Raw genomic sequence first — 16,625 nt, forward strand, 5'->3', positions numbered from 1 at the left:
AGCTTTGTAATCCCTGTTAAATCATTTGGTTTTCCAGATGAAGTTGAGCAGATCCGATAAGTTTGCTTTCGTTATCTCTTTCAAGCCACTGCATATTTAACAACAGTGACAAAATCTTGTTTTGACAAAATTTTAATCTTAGATTTTAATTATTTTTAATTTAATTAGTAGTTTACAATTTCAATTATTTTTTGATTATTAATTTATTATTATTACTTAAATTAATTATTATTAAAATTAAGGAATTTTTCTATAGCGGTGAGAAAAAACATTCGTGACAAAAATTTAATCCTATATTTCAATTTTTTTAGATTAATTTTTTAATTATAATTTTAATTAAATTAGTTCATTACTTCCATAATCTTTTTAATTATTAAAAATTAATAATTCATAAGTCACTGCTGTGAGTTCTTGAACTTTACTTGTGCGGAGTTTCAATTCGTTTGTTTGTGCCTTAATTCACAAAACAAGGATGTGAACAAAAAGGATCTCTCGTTATTAATTTTCAAAACACTTTCTGGAAATGAAGTCTATCATAAAGCACAACGCCCAAAATAATAAAAAGAAAGTTTTTCAACTAATTACAAAGTTGGCCGGAAACATTTACAAAACATTTAGCGAGAAATTCACATTTCCCGAAAACGTGTTGAGATTTGGTAATAAGCCACATCGGACGTTTTAATAGAGCGAAATATTTTTACTATCTCAACCACACGTGCATGCAAATACTAACTCACACAAATAGATCTATATGTGTGTATGTGTGTGTGTGTGTACATATATCATATACATATACATATGCATGTACATGTACTTATTTAAATGTGAAAACGTTACAGTGCTCAGTTCAGTGCTCGTTGCTCGGTGCTCGTTACTCGTTACTCGCTGCGCTGCTCTGCACTGCGCTCGTTGAATGCGGAAAGGCACAACTTTATTTTTCCAAAAGTACAGATAATAAATGTCAGCTTAAGGAACGTGGTTTTGCGGCTTCTGAGGTTACCGCTCTTAATGTTAGCAGCGGTGAAGTAGTGCATTTGCATGTAGTTCTCGCAAAAAGTGCGGGTTTTAATTTTATTATATTACGACTTTTTTATTTAATATTAAATTTTATTCTACTTCCATACATTGCAGTTATTTTGTATGCCAAAAGTACTTCTGATGGCTTTTATAAAAAAATCGCATTTGTCATGCGAGGACGAAAAGTTTCCTTTGATCGTGGCACTCACGTACACTTTAAATAAAATTTACGTGTTAAAAATTTGTGACCATTCGAATTTCCAAAGGATTATGCATAATGTGAATTACGGTTGCCAAATATCAAATTTTAAATTAATACTTCGTAGCCTTGCCACGTATTTTAATGTCATTCATTTCGTGAAATTATAAATTTTTATATATTAAATGATTGCTTCCAAGAAAATTATTTTTTAGTGTAATTGGTACAAAACACGAGATCCCAAAAAAACCATCATATTAATAATTGGAAGATGAGAGTGACTTGGATTATAAAAAACTCATGCTCTAGCACTCAAATTTGGACGAATTTGGATCCAGACCAAATAATTTTTCTTTAACCATTAATAAGTATTTAAAAAGAACAAATTTTTAAGAAGTTATTCTTAAGATCTAATTTAAAAACACACTTCTTCAAAGCTGTACAGACATAGAGTTAGGCTAGGTTGTATTAGGTTATACTGACGATCCAAAGGAGATCCATTGTGCTATAGTATAATGAAAAAACTAGTAGTTAAAAGCAGCCTGGAACCTTAAACATAAGACGCTTTTTAATAGGACGTTATGAAGTATCTTAATCTTCTCAAAGAAAGTGCCCCTAAATTGCTGAATTGCCGCAATTCATGAGCTAGGCAAAGACAATGCATATGATAAACACTTTCATTGTCATCCTCACAGCTTCGACAGGTATAATTGAAGGGGAGATACAATCTTTTAACATGGTTACTCAATCTACAATGACCTGAAAGTAATGCAAGCATAGAGTTAACTTTATGAAAACTTTTAAATGAAAAAAAGACAACAAAAATAAATCTTCAACAAACTTACAGATATTGCGAAGATTTTTATATAAATGATAAGAAATAAACTATTCCCATCAAAAATAAATCTAATCTTCTTAGAGGAATTCAATAAATTGACAAAGCACGCATCAGAGCAGAATTAAAATCGTAAAATTTAATAGTGTTACATATCGGATATGATCGAGCATAATATTCACGTATACCCGAAAATGTTTTTAGTAAAACACAATACGATTATAAAAAACACAACAATATAAATATATATACATACATATATCAAGTCATATCCACATTTTTTCATCACTAAATGGTGGTAATATTGATGGAATTATGAAGCTACGTGAAAAATGTTAAAACATCATAAATAATTATGACGAATATACCATATATCTGATTACAATTGAGTTCCACTAAAGAAAATTTTTGTTCAAAAAATGTATCAAAAACCAGCAGATACTTTTCAATTTTTTACCCAATATATATCTGGAAATGTATATATTGACAAGTATGCTTGAGTGTGTGTGTGAGTGAGAGTATGACCATAATAAGAGAGCCGTGTGGAGTCAGTAAAAAATGAAATATGTCAGTAAAAAAAGGGATACCAAGCCATAAGCACGAAATTAAAAAATGCGAGATATATTTATAAGAAATCCAGCATTCATAAGTTATCAAATCTGCATAATAATATTGTAAAAAGTCGTTAGAGATATATAATACAAAACTAATTTAAAAAATAGTTTCATTATCAAGCACTTAAAATTGATTTCACCATCATATTCTTTGTTTACACCCATTTACATATTAAAACATATGTTATAATAAACTTAACTTAACTTTACTTAACGATTTGGTGATAACCACACGTCATCATATTACAGTTGATGTTTCAACTCCCACCCTCCATTTCGCACGTAAAGCTCGGTTAGTGTTCATATAATTTAATTTAGTCTTTCGTCTTCTTCCACCAACAGTAGCTCCAATCTCACGACATGGATATTCGTTTTCTGAATGATATCTATGTTGTGATAAGAATCACATAACATAGCTACTGGTTTATTCGAGTGCTAGGTCGTAGTCATACCCAACTTGTACAGATGCTCGTGACACCTGAGACCGCCGGAAAATTTATCTAAGGCTATTTGTAATAGCACTATTAGTACATACTTCGAATATAATCTCTATAACCTTAAATTCAGGTTTTGCACATAGTGTAGCAAAGTGGTGACGTTACATTAAGCAGCCTTAGAAATTGACTTCAACGTGCAAAAACCACGTAAAAATAATAAAGATATATCAGTAATATTAAAAATATTTTTAAAAAATTTTGAATAATGGGTTACTGAATATTTGAACTTGTTGAAAGTTAATACTTTGGATTTCAGTTTTAAATAAAAGCTTATTTTAAAAAATAATATATAAATAGACAAATATACTGACAATAAGCTTAAAGTAAGGATTTTTAGTTACCTGATTGGTTGGTTATAAACCTATAATGTTGACAGAGCTCCGGTTTTTAAATTGTTTGCAATACCGAAGGTCTAACATTGGATGAAAGATTTGTAATATATATATATATACATTAAATTTAATTTTAACTTCAGTTATAAGGGTATTTATTATTTCAGTTAAATGAAACTATTGTATATTTTTAATAAGGTTTCGAATAATAGTGAATAGCACCAACAAAAATTTTTATTTATTTTTAAAAAATATATATGTAAACATATGTGCTATATAGACGGAATATATAGCTGTTCATATTTAATGGATAGCTGTATATTTAATATATATATTATTATATATTTCAAATTCTTATAGTATTTTTATATAAATTAATATAAAAAATTAAAGCTCAAATTTTGAATTTATTTAAAACAAAAACTTGACATAAATTTATTCAATAACAGTTGATAAAGAAAAATGTTGGGTTTTAGGTCACTCAGTAAAATTTCATTAAAATTTGGACCTCGTTGTAACCAAAACAGCGATTTTGTCAATTGCAATTGCAATTGCAATAACACAGTAATGTCAATATTATTTTAATTATTTAATTAAGATTTTTGTTTTGATTGACATTAAATTTCGTGTTTCGAAAAACAATTAAAATTATGCCTCCGGCTGTTCTACATCCGTCAAACAACATGCAGTTTAACTTCCGCAATTTTAATTAACCTTCTATAAAGCAAAGTAATATTAATTATTGAATCAAATAGATTAAATTAATAAATAAATAAAGTATGTGTGTATATACTTTAGTGTGTGAATTTAAAATGGACTTCAATCATTCTGCAGATTTTGCAGTGTCAATGACGTTATATGATGTGCAACGTACGAGTACAATATGTGAATTGTGAACCTGATGTATATGTTATTCATATAATGCAACTAAGTCGAGTGATGGCTAGGACAATGCACTCAAATTGCATCAGATATCTCTGCAGTGACGACTTGGTGACATGCGAAACTGTGCGTAGCCACTTAAGCCGCTTCTGCCGCATTGGCCAGTAGCAAACACCACTGCGTAAGTCCACTGGCAAAGTGTTAAAATATTAAATTTGCAAAATCAATAATTGTCTTGGGAATAGTTAATAGATAGCAACGTCAAATCGCCCGAAAGCATGCTATGAAATACAAATACTAACACATTAGTTGCTAACCAACCGAATATACCCAGTTGTGTTGCATGATATTTACTTTCTGTCATCACTCCCCTAGGATAGAAGCAATAAAGTTCGGGCCTCCACAGTGACTTTTCTATAATTTATTTGTTGTTACTGTTATTGTTGTTATTGTTGTTGTTGTTGCTGTTGATGTTGCTGACACTGTAGCAAATATCATTGAAACTGTTGCTGTTAGCTTAGCTGCCGCTTTTGCTTAAATTGATTTTAAATTATGTGTTGTACATTCAGAAAGATAAATAAATTTTGTGTTATAAAATTGAATTAAATGAAATGAAAGGATTTCTCTAAATTTTCTGTTTACTCGACGAAAACTCCAAAGATGCAGCATATTTGATTGCTTAGCAAATAGAAGCACAGCCCATAAAGTTTAGAGTTTAAACTTCGTACAAAATGAAATCCTTTGTCAATTTGTCCAATAGAAGACTAGCAGTGTAGCTTTGATGTACAGTTGTTTTATGGAGTATTTACATTTGTCTTAAACACAAACATATTTTAAAATCAATAAATCTGTTAAAACAAGAAAACTGAATTCGTAATTATTTGAGTTTCAATAATGCAATTATGAATCCACAGTCGAAATTGATTTCACTAATGTGTAACTGCAGCTACAGTTCATGTTTGCTATATGAGAAGAGCCGGCACTGAGACGAGTGTTTGGAGTGCAGCTGCTTTATAGCGCATTAAAAGCCGTTCCCAACTGATTGCTAACATTTTATACGTCTAGTTATATATCCAATACAGATAATATCCATAAAGCAAACACATTTAAACATCGAAAAACGCATTATGCCACAGACAGTAGAGCTTTGCAACAGAAGTTCATCCTCATGCAGTGCAAACTCAAAACCATGAATACTACTGTACTACTGCATTTCCTAATTCGGGCATTAAACCAGCTTAGTCAGTGAGTATCTACACTCACTCACTTACACGCCCACCATTTGTTTACATTACAGACTGTGCCTTGTAACACTCCGGCATTAGGGTTATTTTGTATCTATAGACATCGATACGTGAGCTTGCATCTGCTAAAACATGATAGCATACGGAAATTCTCACGAGAAATTGAACACTGTTTGCATTATTAGGAAAATTCTATGCCAGACTAATTGCTTGGGAACAATGATTTTAATTATTAGTCAATAATTACTGTATTACCACACGTTATATGAGCTACCAATGACTACGAATTTTGCTTAAACTTACCTAAATACTTTATTTATGCGTTGAATTTTAAAATTTTGGTTCAATATTAAATTTCATGCTTTAAAGAACAGAAAAACCCATGATAATCACCATTAAGTATAGAATATTTACGTATCAAACAGAATTGGATGCCTTATTTTGTGAATTATAACTACAACTACACAGCAAAAGTGCATTTTTTTTCAATTTTTTTCATGGCAATTGTATTATTCATGGCAAAATATCGTCAATGTGATGCCCACAAATTCTAATAAACTTTAATCCATCTTTTAAATTTCTAATTTCAATGTTTTTTAAAAAGCAATCGGAGTTAATCACACAGGTAAATATTATATTCCAAAACGGATATCATATCCAAAACGAAACTCTTAAGCAGACACGTAGCTAAGGAGGGATTAAGGGGTTGACAACGTACCACCCAAATTAATCAACAACTTTCACTTATATATACATTCATTTCGAATATGTTGTGACTGTTTGAACAGATACAAATTATTGCTTAAGCCACTCCCGAAGTAAATTTTCTGAAACAGAGTTTGCACCCAAAACTTAGCTCTTGATCAGAAACGTAGGGAAAGGGGGATTGAGCGGCTTAAGATCTCCACATTTTAATCGAAGAATTACATTCATACATATATGTATGCACATAAATACATTATGACTTTTTAATAAAAAAAAATATTTCTTGAACTCTAGAAATTATATGAAAGATACTCCAGAACAGATTTACTCCTAACTAACAACTAAGAAACCACAGTCTTAATTAATGATCGATTTTGAATAATTTAACATTTTTATATTTATAATCGATAACAAATCATTATGGACAAATATTTTTGGAGACCAAAGTGTACCGCTATTTCTGTGTAGGATACAAATACTATACCAATATAATAATATAGTATACTACAAACATATGTATATACAATATAACATATATACTAGTATATATATTAGTGTACTAGTATAAGTATACTAATAGTAACAATATAAAAACTAGTAGAATAATAATATATAGTACACATATTCTTTGTCAATTTTTGAATCAAAAATTTAGAACATCTATATAAAATTCCCTCTCACGATTCCAAAAAGGCATAATTTGACAATAGATTTTAATATACTGAATAACTTGCTTCATTGTGCTATCTGTCCATCAGTATGACACGCTTTTCGCGATATCGAACCAAGTCATAAATTTACCCATTTATACTGGAGAACGTGTTCCCAAGTTTCTTTATATCATAGAATTAATAGAATAGATGAATTATGTTTTTACAAACAAATAATACATCCCATTAGAAACCGCAGTAGGAGATATTTGCTTTTAGCGTCAAGAATAATTTTGAAATATTTTAATGGTACATTTGTGATTTATAGAGATGTTCTATTGCTCTTGCCTTAAAATTAGAACTATCATCCATTCGGATTCTAAGACATGTATTGTAATATGGAAATTGGGGATCGTAACATATTTGCTAAATTACATGTCTGCTCTCAATTTTCTTGTAAACTATAGGGTGACTAAACCGGTTCTCTATATATTTTTTAACATTAAGACAAACCATTTAAATTTCACACCAGTGTTCAAGGAAATCATTGTGGAAAGATACAAGGTTGCCCTATAAAGAAAAACTGCTAACAATTAATTAAAAAATTATTAATATTAAGAGCACGATTACACCCCTTGCAATGATCAAAAAAGTGTGTTCCTATGCTTTAACGACTATGAGAAAGCTTTTGACACCGTTAAATATGATAAGCTCAAGAAAATTCTTTACTCTCTGGAAATGGCATACTTGCAGTCTCAAAAATAATTATTAACGAATAATTAAATACAAGAATTATTTCCAAGACCACTGATGATGGGTATTTAGCAATACTCGAAACAGCTGTATGGTCAGCCAAAAATTCAATTAATTAAAATAATATAAAAAATAAAATTTTTGTTGTTGTATTTCACTACTGTTCGAAAAAACCTCTTTATGAAATATAACATGTTTCTATTAAAAATAATCGTCACTTTCGTCTGAAAATTTGACGTTAAATTACAACTTGTAATTTATTTAAATAATAATTTATTTTAAATAATAAATAAATTATTTAAGTTAATTACGGTAAGTGAATAAAATTGTTTGAACCTATATTTGTAAAAGATATCTAATTTTTTAAAATATTGCTACTTATTGTCTTAATGTTAAACGTAATAATTTATTTTAAAATTGATTTATGTAGATATGTAAGTAATTTTATATGTTACAAAATATGTTGCAAAAGAACGATTTAATAAATTAGAATATAGGAATTGGAATTAGAATGAACGGGGTCCTAGCTCCTAACTTAGCGGAGCACTACGACCACATTAATCTTTTGTGCTACAAACAGACCCTAACCGAACAGAATACATTCCGCATGAACACATTTCAAATAACTGGACTGGAGAGTAATTAACCATCCAGTGACCTCCACCATGATGTCTCATCTGCTTCTAAGCAGAGTCAACAATCCATCTCTTCGGACAGACCCATTTTATTAAGATGTAACGCAGTCCATGTTGACCCGTTAAATATCCCACCAACAACCTCAACTCTGTTCTGCTGAAAAATTATACCTTACCATAACTGTAGAGATGAACCAGCTCTTTAGCCTGACGGTTACTTCGACTGTCGTGGCAGTAGCGACTTCTCTCGGCTAAAAACGATTTATCAATTGGAGACTTAGTTGTAGACAAATTTAATCCACAATTAGGTTCCGGTCCACAGTTTTGAGTGGCAGATCCTGCCCTCGTAAAACTGTCGGCAACTCATTACCATTGATTCCTGTGTGACCAGGCACCCAACATAGCGTCACTTTATTATTACTTGCCAGCTGCTGCAGCATATCATATCAGTCGAATAGAAACTTTGAAAAAAATTTCCAGGAGGATAATGCTTTGATTGCTGCTTGACTATCTGAGTCAATTAGTGTATTACTCATATTGTATTCAGTTATATACAGTTCTTAGGGTTAGTAGAGTGTAATAAATCCCAAATCAATTTTATTTCTTTGTACTGATATGTGAATACTACAGTTTCATAAAAATAGAAGATAAGAGGTTATGAAAAACGTTGCTTAACCCATCAACAAAATAAAAATAATATTAAATCCTACTTAACTAGGAACGGAAAGGAATTTTAAAAATGTTAAAGTACGTTGAGGAAAATTTGAATTCCGGAATAATGCAAATGTGAAAAAAATTACAACCAATAAAGGTCAAAATATTGACTTCGTAAATTTTAGCGTACGCCTTTAAAATTAAGCTCGAAAAATGCAATCAAGTCGATTAAGCAAGCGTTAAATCGAATATCGATTATCAGCGAAAATTCATCTCAACCAAAGTATCAAAGGCGAAAAAAACTGTTTATAAAATCCTAAATTCATAAAATCGTGCTGAAAACTGCCGCGCATACAAAATAATTTATTTTACTTTGGCACTTGTGAAAACCCGCATTAGCTGCTGTCAGAGCAGCAGAGGCTGAAGTATACGAGTATATATAAAATATTAAAATTTTGAATAAGACGTACGAGAACGTAATATCATAACCAAAAATAAACTAATTTACCGTCGCACGCGAGCGGTAACAGCACACCAGCACACCAGCATACCACTGCCGTTCGGGAAGCCTCATTGTAGCGAACATTATTAGCTTCCTGATACAAGCACACAACAGGATAATGTCACAAACAACAACAAAATTGTGCTAAATTGACAAAGAAAATCCGAGCTGTTTATGCAGCACTGTGGCAGCTCCGAAAAAATTGGTAAAATGGCGACAGCTTTTACAATGCAAAACTCGTTCGAATGGCGGCAGGCGCATCCAGGAGTGGTAAAGTGCTTGCATGGCAATTCCACACAACTAGGATGCAGAGCAATCCTTACCAGTTACATATGTGAGGTGTGTCATTGTCTTTGCATTGGTAGTTTGCATGTGTGTTTGTGTGATGTGTCACTGTGTCAGTGTATATTGCTTATTGCATTTGTGTCAAACGCATTATTGACAGGCGCATCTTCTCGAGCTTCTACCTTCCAGTTACCATAAACATTAGCAACGAGGAAGACAGTAAATGCGGAAAAAATGTTTCACTATCGAAAATCTTCCTCCGCTCCGCTCTCGGTGCACGTCAAGCCAATGTAGCATCATTTGAGCTTATTTTTACGGCAACTGAATTTGCATGTCTGCTGAGGCGCAAAAAGAAGACATCACAACATGTTTGCAGAAATTGGATTCCTAAAGCAGGATTTCGACGTTATTACTTAAAGTAGCAAAATGTAAGTAAATATTTGAAATACACACGAAATTATTCAAATTTATGCATTTTTGCTACTTTTCTGGAATTTTCTATTTACTGTTCTTATAGGTACGAGTGTGTTAATTATTTCAGGAAAGAAAGACAAATTCATACCTTAAATGCACATGAAAATGCACTGAAATAGGTTTGCTTTTAAAGTTAGAAACTTTGTTGCGAATTATGTATTGTATCTTTAATTAAACTTTAATATTTCCTGACACTTTAGTATCTTCTAACTACTGCAATTCACATTAGAATTAAAATTTGCATTCAGATTAAATATTAAACACGTAAGAATGTAAGCTTAAGCTTTGCCCAAACTCAGACACTCATCACATAAAATTTTGAATACACAACAAGGTCTGATTTATATAAGAAGTATATATATAATACAGAGTGCAAACACAGATAGCTTCAACAAGAAAAATTATTGTTCTTCCCTCCACTAAGCTTCCTTGTATACTAGCTGAACTAGCTACTAGCTGAATTGACAAAGGAATATATTGGGCCAAAGATTGTAAGAATATGTGTTTAGAACTGAGTCTTTCAATAACCAGTTCGCAATTATGGATCTCTAGTTATTACATGCCAATATTCTACTTTATACAAACGAAGTGAACACGATTCCTTTGTCGCGTATGCTAAATCAGGATCTTATGACATGCACCCACAGCTGCAATATGGTATTATGCATAGTTTTTATTACGAAAACACTTAACACATGTCGAGCCTACTTTAGACTACCTGTAGAGGCAGTCTCTTTAAACTGATCGGTAGAGAATTCAATATATCTGAACGTAATTGTTCTTTGTGCAATCGTCATGAAATAAAAAATATATATCATACCTATTGGAGTATGTCCGATTTTTAGAGAGCATAGACGTATTTTTTTTGGTAAAGCACTTCTGTCCGAAGAAGAAGTGAAAGTCTTGTTAAACAGTAGCAATACTTATAACCTGTATAAATTCATGAAAACTGTTTTAAGTTAAGGAAGATTAATTATTGAAGAATTTATATGAATAATAATGTTAATAATATAGACCGTATGCCAATCTGACACACAACAAATTTAGATTTTAAGTAAAATTCTATCATTTTTGTAAGTACTGTATGAATTTTTTGAATCAATAATAAATTATAAAAATAAATATATAATGCATTAAAATATATAATAACATATATATAAATTAATATATAATAATAGTTAAAAGAGCTTACATAAATTGCCTTATTCACCCTTATATTTTGTTACTTATAATTATCAAAGTTGAATAAGCTTTTAGTGGGGATCAATCTGAAGTATCAGTTTGTAAGACAACTGTGTCATCTTATCTTAGAGTAATTTAAATGTTCAATCAAAAACTTAAATTTTAAAATGATTATCATCTTATTGTAGATTAGTATTTATTTAGTCACATGCGCCGCAACAAATGTATCATTACGGTTATCATCTTATTGTTAATTAGTATATATTTAGGCACATACGCTGCAACAAATAATTTATTATAGTTGTCATTTCACTGTAAATTAGAATTTATTCAGATGCATAAATATATATAACATCTTATATAACAACTATTTCAAAATCTAAATGGATCGATACTATTTACCATTTTTACCATGAATCTGTTTATCCATAGAATATACCTAATTTCTAAAATGCAAACATATACATTGATATATTTTTTCTTTTTGTAATTAGTATAATATTATTTATTGGACCTTATCTTACCATAGAGACTAGTAATAAGTTTCTAAATCTTACATGCTACTAAGTCAATATTATATATTTATTATTAATACAAATAAAAAAAATATCTTAGAATTTAGGCTAAAATACTTTCAGTTTGGCTTAGATATAGTAGCAAAAGCTAATATAAAATGCGTACAAAAACGTAAAATTTTATTCGCGGTTATTTTGATTGGCGATTAAATGATAAGCTCCTTTTAAACGGAAAACCGAGGCAGTAAATGCAAGATTACTGGATTTAAGTGATCGTTAGTTGTTTAAAATAACTATGCATCACATTTTTGAATTACATTTTTACATATATATATATAAGTATATAAAAGCCTCTTCTTTATATTTTAGACAAAATTATTGACAATGTTTCTATATTGAAAGTACTGAAAGTACATTTCAAAGTAGCTATAGTGCGTATGGTTCAAATTGATGAAGTCACGTACACCGGAAATATTAGCAATACGAAGATATAGAAGATATAGAGCTGATTTGCACCTTGGCTCAATGTGCAACACGTAAGTGGATCATACAAAACGCAAGCTTAATCGCAAATTTTTCAATTTGCCGGTCATTAAGTATTTCCCCACTACCCTAAGCCTGTGAAAATGTTAAATGAATGCCAAAAATCATATGGGGTGATTGCATTATCGCCTGCAACCGTCGCGACATGGTTGCGGAAATTCTAGACTGGCTATTTTGTCGTGAAGGTCGAATCTTTCCAAGACAGCCAAAAATCTTGAACTGATGATGTAATTGCCATAAAATATTGCATCTCGGCAAAAAATAACGAGATAAATAGTGCATATATATTGGGGTTCCAAACCCAAAAAAAATTTATTCTGTGATTTGTATTAGAAAGTAGATTTATCGACTTCAAAAATGTGTGGATTAATATTAATAGAAATTATGTTAAAAAAATGAATAAACAGTAAAGTTATAATATTAAAATTGTTTTTGTTAATTTTTTCAGTAGCTAATTAAGTGATCATATGTTAGTCCTCTTGTAGAAACTTAAAGAAGGCTCAAGATCTTATTTTTAAAATGTGTTATTTTAAAGAAAACTGTTGTATAATATTTATATATAATAAATATATGGTTTAATATAGCGCTTCATGATACGGTATAGACTAAAATATTCTGTAATATTTGCTAATAAAATATCGCATTCATTTAAATGATTATGCGGAATTAATGTTATTCAGGTGCCTATAATTGCATTTTTCGATAATGAAGTAATGCAATACGAAATTGACCTTCATTATCATAAGTTCAGTTCTCAAACGAAAATACTGTTTTGCAAATCACCAAAACACGTTTGAGTAATATACGACTTTAAATATATCATTATATATGCAATATACAAAATATATACATGCGTGTTATAATGCAAAATTCAACTGCATGAGGTATTTAGTACAAACTAGTCGATCAAACTGAATAGAACTGGTGCTACTATGGAAAAACTAACCCAAAACTATAGTCAAGATTGGCCAAAAACCAACCGAACGAGTTTGTTGTCACCTTTTTATGTCGCATTCGTTGGAGTGGTTCTAATAGTTTTTCTCTATGAACTATGGTTTCGAAACTCTCGCGCCTATAAGTTATTGGCAAATATGCCAACACCACCGAGGTTGCCACTTATTGGTCATGCACATCATGTAATTGGACTCACCAGTAGGGGTAAGAATTTTAGTGTTTAGTAAAGCTTCAAACACTACTATTGGCCAGCTAGATATTGCACAAAGCCAGGCTCTGAGAACACTTTTCAAAGTACCATGGTATATTAGGATGAATGACATCCTCAGGGACCTCAAGATTTATCCAATCATAAAATACATAAAGGATAGAGCCCAGAAATTATTTGCGAAAACTGACAAACAAACCAAAATCGCGTTATCAAATCACAGAATGGTTACAGGTTCCTCGGGGAGCTATGCAGATCTGAGGTCAATTATTGCTTAGTCTGATGAAGTAATAAACAATAATCCCGTCAAGGCGTAAAAAGGGGTTTTAAAAATATGTCGAGTTAAGAAAGAGTAAAAGTGCTTAAGTGCACCGGCTCAAATAGCTACAACCTAATAATTATAAATATTATTTCATTTACGTTTATATTGTATTTAATTTTTTTTAATTCGTTATTAAATATTATTTAAAATATATATTTAACTTAACATATTTGTTTTCGAAAAATTAAGTAATTAATTACTTTTTTATAGAAATCATGCGCACTTGTTTGGATTATTACCGTAAATATGGGGAGACAGTTTGGGCTGTCAATGGACATCGGATTGTGGTATTTATCACAAACCCAGCTGATATTGAAATAATTCTTAGTAGTTCAGAACATTTGGAAAAGTCTGAAGAATATCGCTTTTTTAAACCATGGTTCAGGGATGGTTTACTGATTAGTAAAGGTGCCCACTGGCAACATCATCGTAAAATGATTGCGCCAACATTCCATCAAAGCATACTAAAAAGTTTTATGCCTAAGTTTGTGGAATATTCCGAAAATGTAGTAAAAAAATTTTCAAAACTTACTGGTAAAGAAATTGACGTCCATGACTACATGAGTGAAACCACAGTGGAAATCTTACTAAGTACGGTTATGGGTGTTAAAAATTTGCCAAGTGGAAGTGAATGTGCCAACTATGCAAAGGCTGTGGTCGATATGTGTGATATAATCCATAGAAGACAAATTCAATTAAATTATCATTTCGATATATTATTTAAGCTAACAAAACTTAATACAAAACTCAATGAATTGCTATCAAGTATACTCGCACTCACACAACGAGTTATTACCGAACGTATCAAGAATTTCAATGTGGAATCTGATGGAATTTTCGACACAAAGGATGCAAATGAAAGTAAAGTTAAAAAACAGGATGGTTTTCGGGACGATTTAGATGATATTGATGAGAATGATGTTGGTAAAGTTATTTAAAATTAAGTGAAATTAAGCAATTACATTTAAATCTTTGGTTTGAGGTACAAAACGGCGATTGGCGTTATTGGATGCGATGCTTGAAATGTCAAAAAATCCGAATAATAAATGGACTGAAAAAGATATTACTGATGAAGTGAATACTTTGATGTTTGAGGTTTGTCTTGTATATCTTATTATTCAACCTCTTTTATTATTTATTCTCATGTGTTTTGTAGGGCCATGACACAACTTCCGCTGGATCTAGTTTCTTACTATGTCTTTTGGGTATACATAAGGATGTACAGGATAAAGTATATGAGGAACAAAAGGCTATTTTCGGCAATGATATGAATCGTCCATGCACATTTGCAGATACAATAGATATGCACTATTTGGAACGAGTTATAAAAGAAACATTGCGTCTCTACCCACCAGTTCCTATAATTGCACGTAAAGTTAATACCGACGTTAGGCTGGCTTCCGGACCATATACTATACCTAACGGTTCGACCGTGGTTATTGGGCAATATGCTGTCCATCGTAATTCCAATACATATAAGGATCCAGAAAAATTTAATCCAGACAATTTTCTACCTGAAGAAGTCTCTAAACGACATTACTATAGTTATATACCATTTAGTGCTGGACCCAGAAGTTGCGTAGGTAAGTTTTATCAACCAATAATTGGTTGTCATTAAATGTTTCTATATTTTCTCTTGCTTTAGGACGGAAATATGCAATGCTAATGCTGAAGGTGTTAATTTCTACAATAATACGCAGGTATTCGGTACATTCGAATATCACTGAGCCTGATTTTGAGTTGCAAGGTGATATTATATTGAAGTTGTCGAAGGGCTTCAATGTTGCGTTTACCCTTCGCACTTAAGCGGTTCTAAGAAAAGGGCATAATTTCCTTATGAGTGTTCAGGAATATTAATTAAAAAAGTACTTTTTTATAATATTTACACTTTTACTCAATAAAAGCAATTTTAAATAAAAATGAAAGTAAAATAAATTTTCATTTTCCTTTCATGTGTGAATAATTTTTTTTTTTTTTGCAATTTTATAAACTTTCGGGAAGTTAAAACAGTTATCAAAAATGATAAAGTTTAAAGTAGTAAGATCGAAATTATATTATTCAGTTTTTATCACTATCCTATTATGTTAACTTAGTTGGTCTCTTAAGCTCTTAAATTTTAAATATAATTGAGGATTTAGTATTAAAAATGTGCTATTTTGAATTTCACTTCAGTCAAACTCAATATTTATATATTGAATTTGTGGTTTAATGGAGCACTTAATGATACGGTAAAGACTGAAATATTCTGTAATATTTGCTAATGAAATATTTTATTAATTAACAAATGTTTGCATAAATTAATGATTATTCAGAATGAATATTAATCACGTGTTAAACATTATGATTTCGATAATGGAAATATTCTGTATAAAATTAATTAATAATTATCATAAGTTAACTTCTCAAACGTTAAACATTGCTGTGTAAATTAATATAGTAGGTTTGACTTATACATGGCTTTAAATATATCATTATGTATGCATTATCCCAGCAACTACATGAAGTATTTAAAGTAACTGAATAAACTAAATGGATCTACTGCAACAAGAGATAGGTTAAACCAAAGTAATTGTCAAGATATTTATCTCAATTTTTCTTTATATCATATATCGTAATTCTTCTC

The 16,625-nt window shown here is 30.6% G+C and overlaps 1 protein-coding gene across 1 annotated transcript; it reads left to right on the forward strand.

Annotated features, from left to right (window-relative positions):
* Positions 1-13,391: 13,391 nt before the first annotated feature.
* LOC119670315 (cytochrome P450 4g1-like) lies at positions 13,392-15,920 on the forward strand. The gene is made up of 5 exons (XM_038080528.1): positions 13,392-13,676; positions 14,213-14,926; positions 14,985-15,097; positions 15,159-15,585; positions 15,648-15,920. Exons 1-5 carry the CDS (start codon positions 13,451-13,453, stop codon positions 15,806-15,808), a joined length of 1,641 nt encoding a protein of 546 aa, XP_037936456.1. The 5' UTR covers positions 13,392-13,450; the 3' UTR covers positions 15,809-15,920.
* Positions 15,921-16,625: the final 705 nt, after the last annotated feature.

This window comes from Teleopsis dalmanni, chromosome 1, assembly GCF_002237135.1.
Source record: "Teleopsis dalmanni isolate 2A chromosome 1, ASM223713v2, whole genome shotgun sequence".
In the NCBI taxonomy this organism is placed as follows: Eukaryota; Metazoa; Arthropoda; class Insecta; order Diptera; family Diopsidae; genus Teleopsis; species Teleopsis dalmanni.

Coding starts and splice junctions, on each gene's coding strand:
- LOC119670315 (XM_038080528.1), top strand. CDS start 13,451: ATGGAAAAACTAACCCAAAACTATAGTCAAGATTGGCCAAAAACCAAC. Junction 15,098..15,158: donor TGAATACTTTGATGTTTGAG/GTTTGTCTTGTA, acceptor TGTGTTTTGTAG/GGCCATGACACAACTTCCGC. Junction 15,586..15,647: donor TGGACCCAGAAGTTGCGTAG/GTAAGTTTTATC, acceptor CTCTTGCTTTAG/GACGGAAATATGCAATGCTA.